Source organism: Nanorana parkeri, unplaced genomic scaffold, assembly GCF_000935625.1.
Source record: "Nanorana parkeri isolate BGI_ZX_2015 unplaced genomic scaffold, ASM93562v1 scaffold436, whole genome shotgun sequence".
Classification (NCBI taxonomy): domain Eukaryota; kingdom Metazoa; phylum Chordata; class Amphibia; order Anura; family Dicroglossidae; genus Nanorana; species Nanorana parkeri.
In genome coordinates this window covers 936834-957880 of record NW_017306704.1, presented here as the reverse complement: position 1 = coordinate 957880, position 21047 = coordinate 936834, and the positions used below count along the sequence as shown (strand labels likewise).

Genomic DNA, 21047 nt, shown 5'->3' with positions numbered 1-21047 from the left:
CAGTCTGGGTTGTGCAGTGTGGTAGATGTGTGTAAATCACCAGCTTGGCTAAAACAAAATGACAAATTCTTTTTTGTATAGGCAATAAATATATATGTGATTCAGCTGTGTGTATAGCCAAGTCATTTCCAGGGACACTGCTGCTGAAAGGTGTGTCAGTATTGTCTTGCAGGATCTTGATGTACAAAAAAAGGGGTCATTTTGAGTGTGAAAAATCCCCAGAGACAAAAGCCTGTCCCAAATGTTACAATTCACTTGTACAATCAATTAAGTTTACAGAGGAGTATAACATTAGTGTTTGTGGGGGGTCACATAAGACCTAGGGGCTGATGTATAAAACTTATCTTTAGTGTGAGCTGATTACTGCCACTAGATGCAGCTGAGGGGCATAGAAGATGCCCATTGGCTCCATCTAATGGTCATAATGCCATGCGAGCGGCATTCGCCCAGCTATACGTTAGGTGGAAGTTTTATACATCAGCCCCCTATTGTGTTTATAAAATGTGGATATGTCTGTAGGATAAAGTGGATGATAATTTGACTGATTACAAATTTGTCCACAAACCCTGTAGTGTCGTCTTTCAAACTATTACATTTACATTTTGATTGTAGTAGATCAAACTGTAATGTGTGTGAGTAGGTGTACATCAGGGCCTATACTTAGAATGCAAAAGCAACTGCAACTATGGATTTGCTGCAATTTAACCAATGCTACTCATTAATCCCAAATCAACCGTATGATAAGTAACATACTAATTATGTTTCTTTTCTGCACAGGGCTGCTGATTGGGTCTGGCTGTGCTCTTTATCCTCTGGGCTGGAACAGTGAGGAAATTCGGCAAACATGTGGAAACCTCTCATCACAGTTTGAATTGGGTAGGTACTCTGAAGTTGACATTATTAAATCAGTTAAAATACTGCCATTCTCCTAACTTGGCCTGGAATAAATTAGTTGGGGGAAAAAATCCACTGGTCTTCAACAACAAGACTAGCCTTTGCTTCAATGTCCTTCTCTTTGTAAATTCACCCCGTTGTGTAGGCAAATTATAACAACATAATCAGGGCATTGAAGTAGATTTAACCCCCAATCACTAAAATCTAATATCATTTTTAACATGGGATCTCAAAGGTGTTGTCAAATCTTATCAATCGGCACTGATCGTTAAAACATTCTTGGTGATCCAACCATGAATGTCCTTCTTCTGGTATTTCCAGACAATTGTCTCCAAGTTGTGCTCCTGCCTCCTGCTTGTCACCATCTTTCATTTGGTCTGGTGAAGGCTACAAGTGGCCTTTACCAGCAAGCATACTATCAGTGAAGAGTTGTGAGACCTGAAATAAGCATACTCATCCTGAGTCACTGTCTCAGGTAGGGAAGCATTTTTTGGGGTCAGAACCTACACCTTCAAATAAAAGTATTGGATGCCAACTCCAGGGTTGCTTTTATACTTCCTGCATCCCTGGGCCCACCATATGCTACCCTCCTAGATGATTTAGCTGCCCAGCCTCAAAGCAAACCTGTGCCCAGATTATGCATGCTAAAGTACTTACATATTAAGAAAAAGCGCTTTACAACAAACCTTCATTAATTATTGTATCTGTGAGCATTGTGGAGACATTTTATTTTCAGACTTCACAACATAGGCACTGAAATCTTAGCTTTTTTAATGGAAAAACTGAAACCTGACTTGTCCCCCAACTAATTCTCTTATTGTACACCTTTGAAAAACTAGAAATAAAGATTATTTAAAAAAAGCTAGGGAGGTCAGAAGGCTTGTGTTAAAACTCTTTCACTGCATGTTAAGATTGTGTAAATAGTTTAATGTCCACAATCTGGGCACAAGAGCACTTTAATATCACTCTAACAAAATCAGACATCACAACCGAATACGGTGCAACAAGTGTGAAAAGGCTGCAAGAAACAGTGTGGAGTGTCAGTTCATCTAGAGGTGGTGACTAGATGAGTATAGAAAAGTACTGGCAGCACAAATCTTGGTCTATGGACCTAACCAAAACCATTCTTTTTTATTTTTCAATAGAATGGTAAAGGTTAGTCAGTGTCCAGCTTGATACCTATCAATGTGAAGGATTGGTGGATCATAAGATCCATAGATCATAAGGCCCACATGCTCATTACCAGTGGACAAGTTCAATGACCTTTCTCTGAAGATGTTTGGCCTTTGTATGAGCACCTTTAGTTTAATCGTGTTCAGAAGTGCTCAGATATGTTTTCATATCCGATTCTGCTAAATTGTAAAATATGTTTGTGGTTCTTCCATATTTAAAACCACATTTATATTAGATCCATAATTATTTAATGATTGTCTCTTTAATGCATTTTGACTTCAGGCAGTGCTTTGACATTTTTTTTAAAGTCAGCCTATAAATATCTTGTCTCAGGGGAGGGGGGATTTCATGCTGTCTCCCATACCTGTTTCTTTATTTTTACTGAACTTCATACTCGCTAATCACTTTGCTTTGATTTTTTTTGTGTTACGTTTGAATGATTTCACTGGAGACTGTGATGAACATTAATTAATTCATCGAGGAGGAGAAGACTCTGGGGGTTCATTTAAATAATTGCCGCTTGTAGATGAATATTCTAGGCTATGTTAGAGAGATATGCATCTATACATAGTGCTGTACACAAAATAAAATACTTTTGGTCAGTAATTATATATACACGTGTGTATATACACATATATATATATATATACACACATGAGAGAGAGAGATTGATTTTATATTTATGTGTTAGATTATTTTGGATCTTTATATCACCATCTACTGGTGTGAATACATTAGCGATTTTTAGAAAACATTGCAATGACAAGTTTATATAAATATTCTAATTATTATTATTATTATTCAGGATTTATATAGCACCCACAGTTTGCGCAATATAAGTTACAAAATATTAAGGAGGTCCCTGCAATTGGTTAGCAAACCATGAAAAGCAAAAATTAGATACAATAGGAGTGGGAACACATCCTGTAAGAGTTTGCAATCTAGAGTAACACAAAGAGAATCAGTCACCATATAACTTATATAAAATTTGAGCATTCCTTCCTATACTCAGGCAAAACTTTTTTTCTATTTTGGATAAAGGGGGAAAGATCAGAACCCCACTGGTTTTCCTCCTGGGCTCTGTTAGACAGATTTGCCCTCCCTTTTTGCTCCTGGGACAATTGTTTGACCAGACAGGAAGTGAGGGTAAATATCCAACATCAACACAGACAATAACACATGGGGGCTCATGTATAAACCTTCTGGCTAGTTGGGCAAATGCCGTTAGCTTGGTATTACTGCCAACAAATGTCACTGATGAGCACAGAAAACTCCTGTGCTCCTCGGTGCTATCTAGTGGCAGTAATGTTATGTGCACAGCATTTTCCCAGCTTTGTGCATTCACCCAGCTTTTTATACATCAGCCCCATAATGTGGGGGAAGGCTAGAAACCACAATTGTATTAGTGTCTGTATTCCAGTCACATTGACAGAAAGTAAGAGAAAATCTATTTAATTGGAGCCATGGTTAGCAATATTTTTATATAAAATATTAATATTTTCACTAGATTAATTTACTTGGATACATGCGTAGTTTTGCATGTTTACATGCATACTTCCCCTATTATTCCAGTAAGCTCCTCTCCATACACAGGTTTGGGGCATTTCATTTTATGTCCCGGAACACTGCTCTAAAATATGGAGCTTATTTCCAAAATAATGGAGCATGTAATGCTTTGCTATGGCTTCATGCACACCTAGATGTTCAGCAATGTCTAGGTGTATTCAGTCTAGCTGTGTTTACACAAGCAAGAATTTTCGATCCTGAGATCATTTAGCCTGGTTTTTTGTGGCTAAACACATTTAAACGCAACTAAACCCAGCAACATATAAACTCTGGAAAAAGTGTTCTGGGAAGCAAAAGTTGTTTATATTTCCTAGATAACTTCTCCTTTATTTAACGCAGGTGGCCCCAGTGCATGAGGCCTAAGGGAAATGTAAAGGCGACAACAATAACTCTGTCAGTTTAGGTTTTTGGGGTGTCAGGGGTGTGTCCTTTGCCTATCTATTTTCTGCTATAATATGTTCCTTTCTGAAAAAGCTGGGTGGTATGATTATGATGAGATCTTCCCACTAGATATGTTATTCACCCCAACCCTACGTGTCTCAGCCAGTCAAGTCTAGGAGAGATATGAGCAGCCTGAGCGTGCTGTAACAGCTTGGATAAGATTCAAGTCTGAAATATCAGTTTTAGATAGACATGTTGAGTAGGAGCCATTCAGGGGCACATCTCAATAAGGGGGTACAGGAGGTCAATAACACCCCCCTCAAAGCCTCTCAAGTACTCATGTGTCCATTGCAGGAAGTAGCGAGCATGCACAGGCAGTCAATTATGTTTGGTCTTCTATGTTCTACTTCTTTTGTATATGAGAATAGAAACAAATCTTTAGCAATATAAGCATACATATAACATAAATGGAAGAGAATGAGCGCTTCTCATGTACAGATATAGTTGAACCAACTGTTGACTGTTTTATTTGACTTTTGCTGAGTTGAACTTACTTTTGCTGTGTTGAAGTAACTGTAAGACTTAGAAGACCCCCCAAAAATGAAAAAAAATATATATATATCAAGTTAACCTGTCAGGCAAAAATAAAAAGTCCTAACGGCCAGTTTCTTGAAGCAGAAGAGGCAATATACTGAAAGGCCCATATCTCCTACCTTCTCTCCGTCCACAACTGCAGCCTCCGCCAGGCTGCCTCACAATTTGGCACTTGTTGAATGTCCACGTTCCCTGCTACATACTGAGATTCCTTCCTCCGACGCCAACATTACTACAAGAAATGGCTTCTTGGGACACAGGTATGCAACCCTCCTAGAAGTGTTGAATACTGAAGACGACTACAGTGATGGAACACAGAGAAGATAGGAGACTCGGCCCCGCCACCAGAGAGGTTTTTATATTGCAGTAAACCTGTACTGTTGGAAATATGGAGAATTCCATAGCTAATTCCCTTCTTAAAATGCTAGTTGGTTGGCTATCTCTATGCTTCAATTCTTTTTGTGTCACTGACCCAAAACAAGCATGTGTCAAGTGAAGTTAGGAATCCAGATCTGTATACTTGGTCTAGGTGAGAAAGAGCCCTTTCACGACCACTATCCGTTCCATCTCAGCAAGGGATAATAGGCAGATCCCCTGCCAAGTCAAATCAGAACAGAGGTGGATGTAACATGCTGTATGTGACATCCGTGTCTGTTCCAATTTTTCCTCCCTCTTGGAATCGAGTTAAAATGGACCAATGAAATCACTTTGGGTGGTCAACTGTAAACAGACATGTGTCAGCCTATACATCCAGTCAGTTAAAGTGGACTTAAAGTGACACTAAACTCAGTAGTTACATCTTAAAAATGCATTCAGGTACCTTAAAGGAGAACTATGGGGTTAGGGCTTTTCCCCATAGTTCTCCTTAGGGTAACGGGAGGACACAAACTAGCATCCTCCCATCACCCTAATCTCAGTATACCGCGAGCAACAGCTCGTGGTATACTGAGATGCCGCAGCTGAAGCGGATCACGACAATTATGTCTGCGTGAGTGACAGCTGGCTCTGCCTCAGCTGTAGATCCTCAAATCATCTCTGAATTGGTGCTGACACTGTCCTTCCTTCTGGAGGGTGGCTACTTTTGTTCCCCATGATTTCTGTGTGTGTTGTGAAGTAGCCACCGCTCCAAGCTTACTCTCCAAGCTGGGATGCGATCCAGTGCGTTCCGGCACCAAATCGGGCCAGAACACGCTGTTTGTGGTGTGGACTAGCCCTTAGCGTAGATGGAGGAATCTGTTGCACTTTTTCCATCTGACCATAGAAAATCTGCAGATAATCTATAGGTGTATGGCCAGCTTTAGTGAGGAAGTATGGAAGCCACGGATTATCATGATGGCAGCTCATATTTTTTTTTTTTTTCTGGTTAAGGAAAAAAGGCACCACTGGCAACCTGTGGTATATATTTAGTTCAGTACAGGTTTACTATAACAGGCTTATAAATATCCGAAGTCTTAGTTGATAAATATGTTCACATCCAGACTAAACATGGATCTATACAGTATGTGGGTGTTGCATTGTCTTATTTCATCGAAGCAATAGGGAGTTCCTATAATGCAGCCCTTATTATGTGTTCGTAAAGCTTTGCTCGGAGATCCAGCTGATATGTATTCTTTCCTCAGTCAACCTTTATCTCAGTGCCAGGAAAGGATTTATTACAACATGCAAGCCTTTAACAAAAGCATAACCAATTTTCTGCTTAATAATCTTTCCAAATGATTTATGGGAGTGTTAAATAATAATTGTGCATTTCGATGTGCTCTCAAGTCTGTGAAATTAGAGACCTTCTCAATACTGTTCTGGTAAACAGGACGACTGGAACATCAACAAGTAGTTTATAGTTCAAAGTAGCACATCTTTCTGCTGGATATTGTGCAAATGGAAAAACTGATCAAATCCAAGATGTTATTCTCAGATTTTTACTGTTTATGTCATCAATGAGTTCTAAAAGAAAGAGTGGCCTAATGGAATGTTACTGCCATTTGGTTTTATGTATTTGATTTGAAAACAGAGCTAAAGGGTTATAGGAGTTGAGTGTGGTTCATCCATACCTCCCAAGTGTCCCTCTTTTGCAGGGAACCTTTTTGAAACTAAATCCCTCTGTACCTCTTTCCTCCTTAGATGTCCATCTTTTTGATCCGATATATATACAGTATCTAAAAAAAAGTTATATAGTTACGTGTCAAAAGTGTTATACTTAAAGGAGAACTATGAGGTGAGTGATTTCCCTCATCCTCATAGTTAGAGCCGACCTGTGACAAAGAAGCTGTCACAGGTTGGCTCTATCGATTGGGAAGTGAGCAGAAACATGCAATAGCCCGTGATATACTGAGCTTTGGGTCATGGGAGGAGGTTAGTATATGTCCTCCCATGACCCTAAAGAGAACTATGGGGAAATACACTTACCCATAGTTCTCTTTTAATACACCTAATGCCTTTTACGTAAACGCTAGATAATTGCACTTTTTGTTTTAACAGGCCAGTATAAAGGAAAATACGTGGTGGAAAAGAAGCACTTTTGGGGTTAACCAATAACTATTTGCATATTCTTTTTTGTGTCTCATGTCACAGGGGGTGTGTCCTATGCCTATATACTTTGTAGTACAAGGTGTCTGTCTTTTTAGTCTCAGAATGGTGGGAGGTATGGTTCATCTTCTCCAGGGTTCTATGTTGTTTATCAAGGTGGGGGAGGCTATCAAGAGGCTCATCTCTTTATGTCCCATATCTATACAGTCCTATCATACTGCATTGTGGTTACAGGAAACTTAGGTCCCATTCACACTTGGGAATGGGATCAGATTACAGATTCTCATGAATTCCTCCGTGAGACTCTTGATCTGCTGCAGGTAGGAGGCGCAGTACAATGCAATGTCTGCTGCCACCACCGGCAGATGTTTGCAGGATGTTCACATGTAATTGCACATGCTGCGATTACCTGCAGACGGCCGCACCTGGATGCAGACTGTTAGCAAACAGAATACAAACAGTCCAATCCATGGCCTGTGAACAGTCTGATTCATGTGTGGACAAATGAATGCAGAGTTCTGTAGCCCCTCAGTCAAAGGTAGGCAAACAAGGCAACTTTGGCTCAATATGGCCTTGATAGGATAGGGAACCTAAGCTGAATAACATGGGCAAATTTTAAAGTGGAACATCAAGGGTTGGATGGGTAGTCAAGAGCTACAGAACTGCAGAGTTTGCAGAGGCATGATGTCAACTTCATGCCTGAAAGCCTATGCTTTGCTCGATCTTGCAGATGATACTGGTGTCATGTCCTCTGCCCAGTGCTGTCATGGGCACTTATTGGCACCACAGGGAGTGATATCAGGGCCCCAGTAGGCCTAAGTCAAAGTGTTTCAGCACAGGCCCAGGAATTTGTAATGTAAAGAATGCTAAAAAAAAAAAAAAAAAAGGGCCGGAGACCTCCAAGGTTTGAGGCTTGGAGTGGTTGAGTATGTCACCAATCTTACCAAATGATTCATTATATAGGGCCATTAAATTGGTGCAGTTGTATATAAAGTGCTGTATGACACTTACGGGTATGCCACAGCTCTAGTTACAAATGTATTACTGGTCATATTTTGAAATGTCAGGTGGCATGATGTAAATATGCAGAAATTTGAGGTCCTTTTGCCTTTCCATGAATCCCCTACTTCCTTTCAACAAATAGTTTGAAGCAGAAAGTCATTTTAGCACAACAAGTGAATTAGCTCACACTTCTACTGACAGATGATAGAAAGCCAGTACCTACATGTTCCTTGTAGCATTTTGACACATCTGAACATAACATATACAGCTGTTGTAGTGTTCTTTACTGCACTACACCATCATAATTGCTCCTCACAACTCATCTGTATGATTTTGATTCTCTGATGGGCTTTGGTGCCTGGTTGGCTTTTGTCAGCCTTATAATAACTGTTGTAATAGCTTTAACGTTTCAGCAGTGTAAATCTTGGTCTAACAAATTTTACTTTAAGCAAGGCCACAGCATTTACACCTTGACTACCTTTAAAATATAAGCATAACATGTGGGGCGAAGTTACTGAAGCTTCAATATCATTAGAGATTTTACACTCAGCAGAGCAAGGAAGAAAATTGCTAATGCAATGTGTAGATGTGCAGAGGATAAGTCTGGGTAGCAGATAATCTATCACATATATCCAGCGCTGTGCTGTAGAGCAGCTTTTCCCAATCTTTTTTTTTCTCGGCACCCTTTAAACATAGGCAAAATCTTGAGTCTACAAATGCAAATGATTAATGCAAATGTAAAAAAATGACATGTGGCCCCTCCAAAATCTTTACCAGAACCTTATCTCAGGTAGAGGTCTGTTGTGGATTTTAAGGGGGGCTGCCATGCAAAAGCTAAATGGTGTTCCCCCTTAAAATCAGAGCCCCTCTTTTCACATCAGAGTCCCCTAATGTAAAATCAGGAGCCCCTCACTTTACATTAGGTGCCCCCTCCTTTCACATCAGTCCCCCCTCACACTAGGAGTCCCTTTCACCTCAGGAACCCTATTCACATTAGAAGTCCCACTTCATATCAGAGCACCCTTTTATATCGGAGCCCACCACCTTTATATTATAGTTCCCTTTCACATAAGCAGGCCCCTTCATATCAGAAGCTTCCTGCACATCAAAGTCCTCTGTCCCACCTTCACACCCTTCCTACCATCAAACCAGGAGCTGCAGTTGTGGAAGCATTGCAGAGGGTGAGATGCAAACCGGGCCTGGACGGAGGCAATCTTCCGTCCTCATCTGAATGGATCCCACCCTGGAATAGCGTCATTCGTTTCCTTGGTGCTGGTGGCTTGCCTGTACCATGGAAAAGCATGACATTGTGCGAACATTTCAAAGCACGTGAGGAAGCCAGAAGGCATCCCAGGGCGCCATGAAACCCTGGTTGAGAGAGGCTGGTATGAAGTAATTTGTACAGTGATGGGTAGGACCCTTGTTATCCTGTGGTGAAGAAAGTATATGTTGGGTATCGTTTTACTCGTTGTAACCTCATCTTTTATATTTCATTAAAAAAATGGGTAATTTGTTGTGTTTTGGGGCATTTAATTAAATTTGTCACTAAATTTTGGGGTTTAATAAGGAGTTGCGCTAATATTGCGCAACATAAAAATTTTCAACTACCACCATTTTATTCTATAGGGTCTTGGCATTCAGAAAATATATAATGTTGGGGGGTTTTACGTCATTTTCAGGCCTAAAATGTGGAATATAACATGGGTGCAAAAATGGAAAAAAGGGCCTCAGTCATGAAGGGGTTAAACCAACAATGAGAATGTGCAGCGGAACAGTGGTTAGTTCAATCTATTTACTGTGCGACAGTACACACAGATTTTAAGGAGGAACTCTGATAAATGAAGCCCAGAATGTGGGAATCTGTAGTGATAATTTAGAAATCAACTTTTGATGGACTAGAATGCACAGGCTGCTAAAGGTAGTTTATTTGACTGCTGTGAGCTATTGTGTTCTGTATATAATTCGTGATTACAGAGGTATCTCCTAGACTCTTTTTTGAATCTTGACTTGGCTTTGCACACATATCATTTGAGGTGTTGTGTTCATAATTCCCGATAACCTAAAGAGAACCAGTTATGGCTTGGCTTGTTCAAGAATGTTTGTCCTTACATTTTTATTATTTTAAAGTTATTAGCCACCATATTTAGATCCTTTGCTTCTGTTTGACTATTTAGCTTGGATCATGGGGGGTGAAAGGCTACCTGAAGATTAACAGTTAGGTAAATGTTCAATGAGAAAGACTGTAAAATTATTATTGTAAAGGACTAAATATTCATATCCTTGCATAAGCTTGTTTGTAAATGGATCTTTTGAGCTGTCATTAACAGAAGCGGAGTGGTTAGCCAGCATTACAGCAAATCAGCCATGGCAAATCCATCGGGTGATTGGTCAAATTAGGAGTGCAGCCAGGGCTAGCAGGAAACATATATTTTCCAAAGAAGAGTCCTGCAACCTCATGATGATGCTTTTTATATGTATGTTTTATATATTTTTATGTATTTTTCCCTCTGGCTCATTCAGTTGTATGAGTCATTTCAGCTTGAGTTATACAACTCTGTAAACAACAAGCTTTTCCAGAGTGGGGGATAGGATTAGCTTGATAAACATGTACATAGGACACTGAGAACTCCACTTGCTGACTAGAAATAAATATGGAATGTTTATATGCAATATACTTGCTATTTACCTTACTAAACACTTTTGAAAAAAAGGAGGGAAAATATTTTTCTCATAGTAAGAAGAAACCTGACCACTGAGAAGCTGACTCGAGTATAAGCCGAGGATGGCACTTTTCAGCAGAAAAAATGGGCTGAAAAACTCGGCTTATACTCGAGTATATACGGTATATAAAAAAAATCAGAATGTCTTTCCTCAATCTGGCATGTTATAGTAGTTTAGTATGTGACACTTTGACCTCCTTGGCAGCCTTAACATGGAGGGTTTAATCTGTGTGCTGCGGTTTACACCCACAAAAGCATCCTTCAAATTGTCTTCCACCCAAAATTAGCCTTAGTTTGTATGTTATTTGTGTTACTGTGGAGGGACATTAGATGGAGATCTTAATTTAGAGTCAAGAATTATCTTTATGGAATAAGGATGAACTCCAGCCAACAACAACAAGAAAAAAATGAATAGCCAATTAAAAAATAAGATAAAACCCGCTTTTGCTCCACAATTAGCCTTCAATCCAGAGCTCTCCTTCATAATACTTCTGTTCTGCCAGGAGATGTCCTCCAAGTGATGGCCAGCATTATCCAATCCACTTCCTCTGTGCCCAGGTGGACCAACCACAAGTCTGTGACTGGATAGTAAAAAGAAAGGCAGCACAGTGATGGGCTCATCTTCAGGCACTTCTCCTATCAGCATGCTCCTTATTAGCACATGAGCTGATTAGCTCCTTGTACTGCTTCTTCCACTCACATTTCAGCCCTGATGTACAGGGACTGCAAAAGGCCGATACCAGGTCAAATTCAGGTACTTATACTGCTTTCATTTAAGAACACATTTCATGATGTTTGAATTATTAGAGCTGCATTAATTTGTGTCTTTTATATCTGCCTAGAGTTCAGATTTAAGTATTCTTTGTAAAATGTTCAATGGCATGTATATGCAGGATAAGAGATGTTTCACTAATGCAAAATAAGTGTATATATAGAAGTCACACTATTGTTTTCTGATTTTTCCAGGTACCTGCAGAATTGGATGGGCCTACTATTGTACTGGTGGAGGAGCTGCAGCTGCAATGTTAATCTGCACATGGCTGTCATGTTTCTCTGGGAAGAAGCAAAAGCAATATCCATATTAACCACATATGAGGTCCATCATGGAAGTATCTTGGAGGAATACAATTCTATTGTTTGAACTGAGCTGTGGAACTTGCCACCCAAACTGCTGCCATCAGGATTATTATATTAAGCTTTTTTCAACTTTGCAGCCAAGATCTCTACCTTCTGAATTGTCTCCAGTGGATAAGATGCAATGTAATAGTAATGGACACGTGTTTGGTCTCCACTGCAGTAGTCCTGGGTGTGGATCATCTACTGCAGAAATCCTACCATGTTATTCAGAGGACATAGATAATGGTCTTTTATTGGTGCAAGCAAGCTCTCATAACTAACCCATGTAGACGGACTGTTCTTCGATGTATAGCCTTCAGGTATTTAACGACCATGTGGAAGTAGAGGGCTGCATACATTTTGAGCTCTTGTAAGATAGACTGGATAGTGGAGGTACTGCTGTAATTATAATGTAGGTACAGTTTTGTAGGTATCTGTGGCACAACCTCCCTTAATAACCAGTCTGTCTCAGCGTAGTTGAAGTCAGATATTGGCTTGAACATTATACAGCCCCCTACTCTCCTATAAAAGCTAGGTCCCATGTATACCAACGTGTTGCAATTGTGCTACAATGCATGTTCACAGCACCCCAAAACCACGGGGAGAAATAGTTTACGTTATAATCTATGAAGTTCTTAACATTAGTGTGTTGCTTTATAGTACAGTGGAGGGTTCTTTTGAAAAATGCACAGTACAGTGTGTAAAACACATCTTTCATTGTGTTTTCCAACGCACTGTTGTAAACAGGCTATAAATCTTTGAACGAGGCTTCTTCTTGAGTCTCCTCTTTGCTGGAGAACTTATTTTACCAATATATACTGTATCATGTGTACATATGTCTTGCAATGTACGGAGAGCCTCTTGCAACCAACATGGTAACATAACGCTTCCATTGGTGCAATAAGTGGAAAGAGACAAGCTTCTGTAAATCAGAGCTGGGTCCAGTGGGGCCATAGGCCAGTCTGCAGCTGCTCTGTACCCCGTTGCTAACCCTGTGTGGGTGTTTTAAATTTTTTACTAAAAAGTAATCCCTTTTACCTTCAAAATTACATCAAAGGGTTTCTTTTTAAAGTGCACAACGTTTGAGAGGTCCGTCTAAAATCTATTTCTGTTTTATTTTGAAGAGAAACCTTTCCCAGTCTTCCATTGTTAAGTCCTATGTAGAGTAAAAACGGCAAATCCTCTTTCAGAATGAAAGAAATCACATGCCCTTCAAAGGCTTAACCTTCCCTTTACTCTGCCGTGTCCTTTTGGCTTCTCTGGAAGTTAAGTTAGCTGTGTAAAGTTGCAAGGAGGTGGATCACACAAATGTCGGACTGATGATAGCTATTTCACAGAACTATTTTTTCCTCTATTAAACAGCATGGGCACTGAGGAAGTTTACCTGGGAGAATATCCGTTCTGTTTATTGCTTCCCTCTGTGTTGCCAAATAATCCAAACACGAGAGGCGATTCATTTTCAGTATTATTTTTCCATTGTTGCATATATTTGTGTATAATATTAGTTGGACCAATAATCTCCATTTATATTGTCTTCTGTTACGTGTATATGCACCTATACAAACATGTATCGCTTTGCTACGTTCTTGGTGTTTTATTTTAACTTGCACACTTTTTGTGTATTCTTCATAGCACAGTTATTTTATATGATCATGTTATGCAATAACCTGACATGGTACCAGTGGAATTTCACTAAACTTCTTTTCTCAAGTCATCGGTTATTCACATAAACTGCTAATTTTTTACCTTTATTATTCATTGCTCCAGAAAAGTGGTGGCCGGGAACACCATAGGCTCCCAAACGAAGCAATTAGATCCCAACCTATTTTGTAGGTGTGAAAGGGAAACTCAGAATATGATTGGTTACCTTGGCGAGAACTCCAGTTTTCCTTTCCACCCTTTTCATGGAATGACTCTGGTCGAAATCATACTTTGCATTTTAGTTATCTGCTGGTTTTTAATGCTATGTTTTGTTTATTATCATTTTTAAACAACAGAAACGATTACAAGGTAAGGTTTGTATTAAAGTATGTAAATATACAAGGTTCTTTTACTTTTGGTTTGTAGATTAAACAATAAAGTACATATGGTACTTTTTTAAATAAATGTTGTGTTTATTTTTAGATATCCTATCATATATTACACTTAATACATTATACTCACAATCATGTTTCAATGGCTGTGACCTTTTGAGACACCTAAAATTGTACAAAGGTGAACTTAGGGTTCACAAGCACTTTAATTGTACAGACCTTTCTGATGACATCTTGAGACAAATAGATATTTTTGCATATTGAGGCAATGAGACAAGGTGTAAATCTGGTGAAGAAGCATCTGTACTGATATACATTTCCCAGCCATGATCCACCATTGTCACTATCAGTAAACCGGTCTTGTATTGTAATTGTATTTTAAGAAAAAAATGGCAATTGTTTAAGATACACAGTGCTTAACCAAGCTAAATGTCATCCAGATGTTGGGAAAGACTCTGGAAAACTCCTGTATGCGAGCATGAGAGGACAGATACTCTTAGGAAGAGTGAAGAGGATGGATTGGGTGACATTTTGAGACAAGGTTGGTGATTTAGCTTGAGGTAGACTTGTGGATCGCTATAGTTATAATATTTCCCTCTATTATAGCATGGGGGAAGGAATGTCCATCTTCTGAGACATTTAGCTCTTTGCAGTCTGCAGTGGTATATATAAAATATTTAGTGCAATATTCCATAATTAGTTATTTCAAATTAAAAAGGAAATGTTTTGAAATGTTTATTTTTTAGTATTAAACATAATAAAGAAAACATTATACACAAAAGCACCATACAATCCTTTTATAATATTTGTATAGGCATGACTCAAATTTACCCCCTAACATCCCTCTCCGCCTCTAGAGCATGCCCCAGCATTTATTTTCCTTTTACCTTGTTCCTGTACAATGGAAAGGCTTTTATTTCCTCTAGAATTCTTGCAGGGGCAGATGTTTCCTACCCCTCTAGAACTACGCACTATGTCTGAAAGATTACAAGTTAGTTGTCTGTACATATGAACACACAGGGTTATTCACTAAGCTGCCGAAGGATCTAGCCGTAGCTCCGGCTGATCCTTCAGCTAGCTTTGGCCCCAGGACCCCTTCGGTTCAGTAGCTATTCACTATAGCCCGTACAGCTCCCGAAGTTGGTCGAGCGGCTCAGTCGAGCCGAAGGCATATGCCTCGGCTCGAAGTGAGCCGCGGTGAAAGCCGAAGCTGGCCGAATGGCCGGCCATTGACCGGCCCACAGCCTGCTTCTGACAGCTGGGCGGAGCCAGCCGTCATCTCATGGCTTGCTCCGACCACTTTCAGAGAGATCAGCGTCCCTGGTTACTAGCTAACCAGGGATGCTGTCATTACATACTGAGAGCGGCCTCTCCGTGTTCTCAGTGTGTAATGACAGATGGCGTTTCTGGTTACCTGGTAACCAGGAACGCCATCTGATATTACTCTCCCGGACGCTCTGGGAGTCTAATACGGCTCCCGGCCGCCCAGGAGAGAAACACTTACTCCCAGAAACCCTGCTCGGTTTTTTTTTTTCCTGACATCGAAGCCGTTGGCTGCCGTCAGAATAAAAAAAAAAATCACCATAGGAATGCATAGCTTGTTTCCTATTGACTATTTCAATTTGCAATAGCCAATAGCAAACTAGCTATTGCACCCGCCCACTGCTGCTATCAATCAGCAGAGCGGGACCTGAAGTTCTCCAGCAGGTCCCCCTCTGGTGATTGACAGCAGCATGGAATCTAGCTATGCATTCCAATGGTGTGTTCTCTTTTTTTTTTTTGACGGCAGCAGAACTGCCCGGCCAATAGAAAACAGTTGGGCGGAGCTAGCTGTCACTGCTAGCTCCGCACAATAGTTTTCTAATTTTTTTTTCTACTTTTTTAACAATTTTTCGAATTCTGCTCGGTACCACAGAGGGACCGGTCAGAACAGCCAAGCCGAATGCCGCTCAGCAGGCTACTCGCTGCTGTTCGGTCTATTCTTATAGATGCCAAACAGCAGTGAGTAGCCTGCCGGAGGTTCGGCTTAGCCGATCCAGATGTTGGATCGGCTGAGTTGAACTCCTTCTGCACTTCGGGTCAGCCGAAAATGCAGAGCATGTTCGGCTGACCCGAAGCCACCCGATGTACGGCTGATTTCAGCCGATATACGGCTGGAATCAGCCGTACCAGCCTGAAGTGAATAGCCGAACAGCGTTTGGCTCACTTCGCTTGGGGTCGGTTAGTCACTCGGCTGCCTACGGCAGCTTAGTGAATGGACCCCAGTAGGATTGAAAAGTGTTTTTACATACATTTTCTTAAAACATTTCAGGCTATCTATTTGTTTCGCACTTCCAGCTATTGGCTGATTTTTTTGTTGTTGCCTGTTTTATCCTGCTTTTCTGTTTACAGATCTCTGGGCTTATTCACACCGAATGTGGTGCGTTCCAGAGCGGTGAAAGCGATGCCATTGAATTCAATGCACCGCCACGCCCCGTCCCGCCACCAAAACGCAAGGGGAAGTTTTGTGAGCGATTATGGTGTATTCCAGCAGCTACCGCTCTGGAACGTACCGCATTTGGTGTGAACAAGCCCTCAGTAGTGTGTGTGTGTGTGTCCCGGGGTTAACTGAATGGAGAATTAGAGAAAGATTGTCTGAAAGTGAACGGTTTCTGCTGTACCCCATAACCTACAATGCTCTGTGACACCTGTGTCTTGGGTATGCCCAAAATATTATTTGTATAGAAAAACCTCAGTTGAAAAACTTATTAAATTAAAAAAATATATATAGTTGACACATAACCATTATAGCCTCCCTTTAAAAATGCCTGAAGTCTCCACCTTGCTGTACAGACATTGTAATGTTCACAATACATGCATTTCTTTGCCAGTGTGTCAGGAACAGCAATTACCTTGTCTGTACAGCACCAGCTAGCTCCCTTTATGTGGCATGGCGAGAACATAATGCCCAATTTAAAATAATGAAGATCAAATACTGTCAGCCCCTGTCTGAGGCTCTTTACTCACAGGTCCCCAGCAAGTTGTTTTTACAGGTATAGCTTGCTGTTTGTATTACAGGACACTAATTGTCAGTGAAAGTCGCACAATAAAAAGGGTATTCTTTCTTAACAGCCAGATGGGTTTTAATCAGTTATTTTTTGTTTGTTTTTTTCTTAAAGCAAAGTGTGCTGTACTTTTATATAAGAGGGCCTAGCACTGCATCTGATAGATATAACATTTCCCTCTATTTTTGCATGGGGAGGGGTGTTCATCATTTGAGGCATTCAGATCTTTATGGTCTCTATTTACTGATTTAAAATGAAAAAGGAAAAGTTTATTTTGTAGTATTAAACATAATAAAGAAAATATACACACAAAAAAATGAAATGTTACAAATGAATATTTAATTTTAACATTCCCAGGTATTGGCTAACTTTTCTGGGGTTTTTTGTGCTAAGCTCAATAGCTTGAGCTCCAGTTGACACACACAAGTGAATTAGAGGAGTGACCCCCTTCCCCGGCACCATTGCCCTATACAGATTGACTGTATGGAGATTAAATTATATAGACAAGGTGTGAAACTAAAGCTGTACTCTATGCCATGAGGGCACTGTAGTCTAGTGAGGAAACAAAATCAGACCGTTAGAACCAAGTCTTACAGAACTGTCCTTTCTTATGGTGTGAGGCTGCCAAAAGATCTTCCATCACCTTTATATCCTTTACCTTGGAGAGTCATATCTGATAGGAGGGTGAGAGGCCTGCTTCTAGTATAGAGGGATGCATGCTTCAGCTTTGGGTTACTAAGCCAGGACAAGCACTTTGACCTTCATCTAATTATCCTGATACATAACATAACAGCTAGGCTCCTGTGTTTTTCTTAGGAAAGTTTTCCCTTTAAAATGTATGTAAACCCAATAGCTATTTTTTCACAATGTATATAACCTGTGTATACACTTTTTAAGCAAATAATTATTTGTGCGAAGTTTCCTACCTGACCTTTAGCTGGCTGATGAACTGCCTATAGGGTGTATCACATAAGTAGCCCAAAAGCCAACTGAAGAAGCTCCCACTGCCTAGCGTTTTGAATAGTTGATTTTGGGTTTACATATACTTGTAGGCCCTGTTCACACCACTTGCAATGCACGTGAATGTGGTCCACTTTTCTTTGCATTCATGCACGTTTTGCAGTGTTTGCCCCCTGTCAGCCTATTCATTTCAATGTGCTGTCCTATGTGCAACAAACACTGCAAAAAAGCTCCTGCAGCAATCTGAGCTGCAAGCTTCATGTATTTTTGACTATGTTGACCAATTCATGCATCAACACGTGGGCAAAGAGACATGTTTTGCCTGCTGCGTTTGGGGTGCCATTAAGTAATATGTGTTTTTCATGCGTTGAACATGGGCACAGTGGGAACAGGGCCTTATGGTTACTGTAAGCTCAGAAAATGGACTGATAGAGAGGAAGGTGGGATGGCGCTGATGACACCAGTGATTAGCTGCATGGATATAAAAAAAAGATATTCCATGTATACAGTGATCATTAAATATTTTTTTTCTTTTTTCCACTTATCGCTATAGTTGTGCTTTAATAGTGATTTTCAAAGAGGTTCCCACTGCACTCCTTACTGGTATGTTCCCTTTTTAAAGTGGGTTCTGCAGTGATGGTGGATGACGCCACTTCTTATCCAAATAGTAAAGTATATCACTGGCACACCAAAGTAATCTTCAACGAGTGGTCATTTTATTGATGTACACACATCTCGTCATAAAGCAACGTTTCATGGCAGGAATGTGACGTCAGTATGATGTCAGGGGGGTGGGGAAGAACTATTTTGATTGTCATGCCTGATAAAGGGACCCTGAGTGGCCCCGAAACTTTGCTTTATGATGAGATGTGTGTACATCAATAAAATGACCACTCGTTGAAGATTTTACTTTGGTGTGCCGGTGATATACTTTACTATATTAATAGTAATTTTGGTATAGTGATTACTGATTCTCATAATGCTGATATAGCTATTTAAATCCGGAAGCCATAACCCACGTTTGAATCATTTCTGTAGTTGATCACTGTGAAACAAAAAGATTTCTTTGGAAGCAAAATCTGAAGCGATAAGAGCGAAAGTGTAGCGTCTCTGATCCTTGTGGGATGCTCTGCTATATGGATGGTGTAATTCTCAAAGGAGAAATATCACTGGAAGGAAAATTTTATTTTTGTTTTCAGCAAGGCCTGATGTTCCTTTAATTACCTGTCGGGGGACCTGTCATTAGTCTTCTTTGTACCGTGCTTGAAGAGTCTGGAAAGTCAAAATTTGTGGTCTGCAACTCTGGTTCTGTCTCTTGTGACGTGAAGTGATAAGACATGCTGGACTGACCCAATTCAACGGCACTATAATGACCCTCTCCTACTCTGCAGTTTTTATAGCCTGACCTGAACTAAATGCTATTTGTGTCCAAAATACATTTATAATGTCACTATTTACGTTTTCAGGAATTTTGCAACAATTTCCGTGAACAGATAACAATTAAAGTGTATCTAAACCCAAAAGCAAAAATGTAATATGTTGCATCTTACCAATCCTTAGATGCGGTTGCTGCATTAGTTCTCTTTTAGTCATTTTTTATTTTATTTTCATCTGGTGATTCGGCCAATAAATCTGTAATAGTTCAACTGCCTTTAACAGACCAAGCTGTCCAGTCCATTGAACACTACAAAGTGTTTGGTGACAAAGCTGCTGTCCAAGGGAGGCTCCATTGCTCCTCCATACAGTGGATCCACCCTAAGACACGAATTGTATTACTGGCTGGATCACCAAGTGAAAATGAAGGGGAAACAATACTAAAAGAAAACTAGATGTACCATACTAATTGTTTTTTATTTTTATTTCTGTAAAGTTTTAAGCTTTTATAAAGACTTGTTTAAAATTAATAAAAAAAAGAAAACTAATGCAGCCACCACATCTAAAGATTGGTAAGCGTTTACATTAGGTGTTTGTTTCTAGGTTTACCTATGCTTTAAATTTTCTCAATAGGAGGTATATCTGCTCCAGTGTGAGTAGTAGAGGTTTGGGAGAGCACAATTCTCCAAGAAGTCGCCTGCACACAAATGGAAGCCATGCAAGGTTATCAACTGACTAAGGGAGGAGGTGTAGATAGAGAAGAGAAGTGGTCGAAGGTCAGAGCCTTGGGGGACCCCTATGGAGAGAGAGAAAGAGGAGTGGAGGAGGTAGATTTGTAGATGACACTAAAGGGGTGCTTCGGAGTGTTGTAGGCCTAGCGAGTGGAGTTTTTTAAGGAGCAATGGGGGGGTCAACTGTGTCAAAAGCAGCAGAAAGGTCCAATAGCAAGAGTAATGGCCATTGTTTTTAGCAGTTAGTAACTCATTATTGAGTTTTAGGAGGTGTCAAGATGTCTTACCCTTCCTTGTCCAGTTGCGTGCAGCATGCCATGTGCAGTGTTTCTGACACTGCAGTTCCACTTTGGCACCCTCTTATGATCACACCAATTAATATCTTCATTCTGCAACTTCTAGCAAAACTCCTGTCTCAGACTGATGATGCAACACCTGCTCACTATTTAACCGTCAGCTTGTCCATGCAGTCTCTGTCTATGTGTGTGTTCTACCAAGTGCTCTGCAGTTGTTCCTATTCTCCGTGTATGAGCCTGACTATGGCTGACTGATTTCCTGGTTCCTGTCTCTGGCTATTGTTTCTGTTCATCCTGCTCTCAGTGTTCCATGGTTCAGCTGACTACCCGCTTTGGCATCTGACCGCTGGATTGGCACTGATAACATCCTAGATTTTCTCCATTGTAATTTATGTTTATTGTTGTTTTCAATAAACCCCTTTTATTTTTAAAACCTGCACTTCAAGGTTCTGTCTGTTTTCTTAGTTCTCTAACAGGAGGGCAGTTTCTGTGGAGTTTTGGGGATGAAAGCAGGACTGGGGTTGAGGAGGTTGTTATCAGTAAGTTGGCAGCTCAGTCGGTTGTAGATTAGGCGTTCTAGGAATTTTTATTTTTTGACCATAGATACCCTTTAAGAATATTTACCAGTACAATGGAAAAA

General features: G+C 40.2%; 1 protein-coding gene across 1 annotated transcript in view; it reads left to right on the top strand.

Annotated features, from left to right (window-relative positions):
* The window catches only part of LHFP (lipoma HMGIC fusion partner), a 149821-nt gene extending 137533 nt beyond the window's left edge, over positions 1 to 12288 (top strand). Inside the window, exons 2-3 of the mRNA XM_018560172.1 lie at positions 778 to 876; positions 11820 to 12288. Of these exons, the coding sequence (XP_018415674.1) occupies positions 778 to 876; positions 11820 to 11938 (218 nt within the window). The 3' untranslated portion in view covers positions 11939 to 12288. The remainder of the gene's footprint in view (positions 1 to 777; positions 877 to 11819) is intronic.
* The last annotated feature ends 8759 nt before the right edge of the window (positions 12289 to 21047 follow it).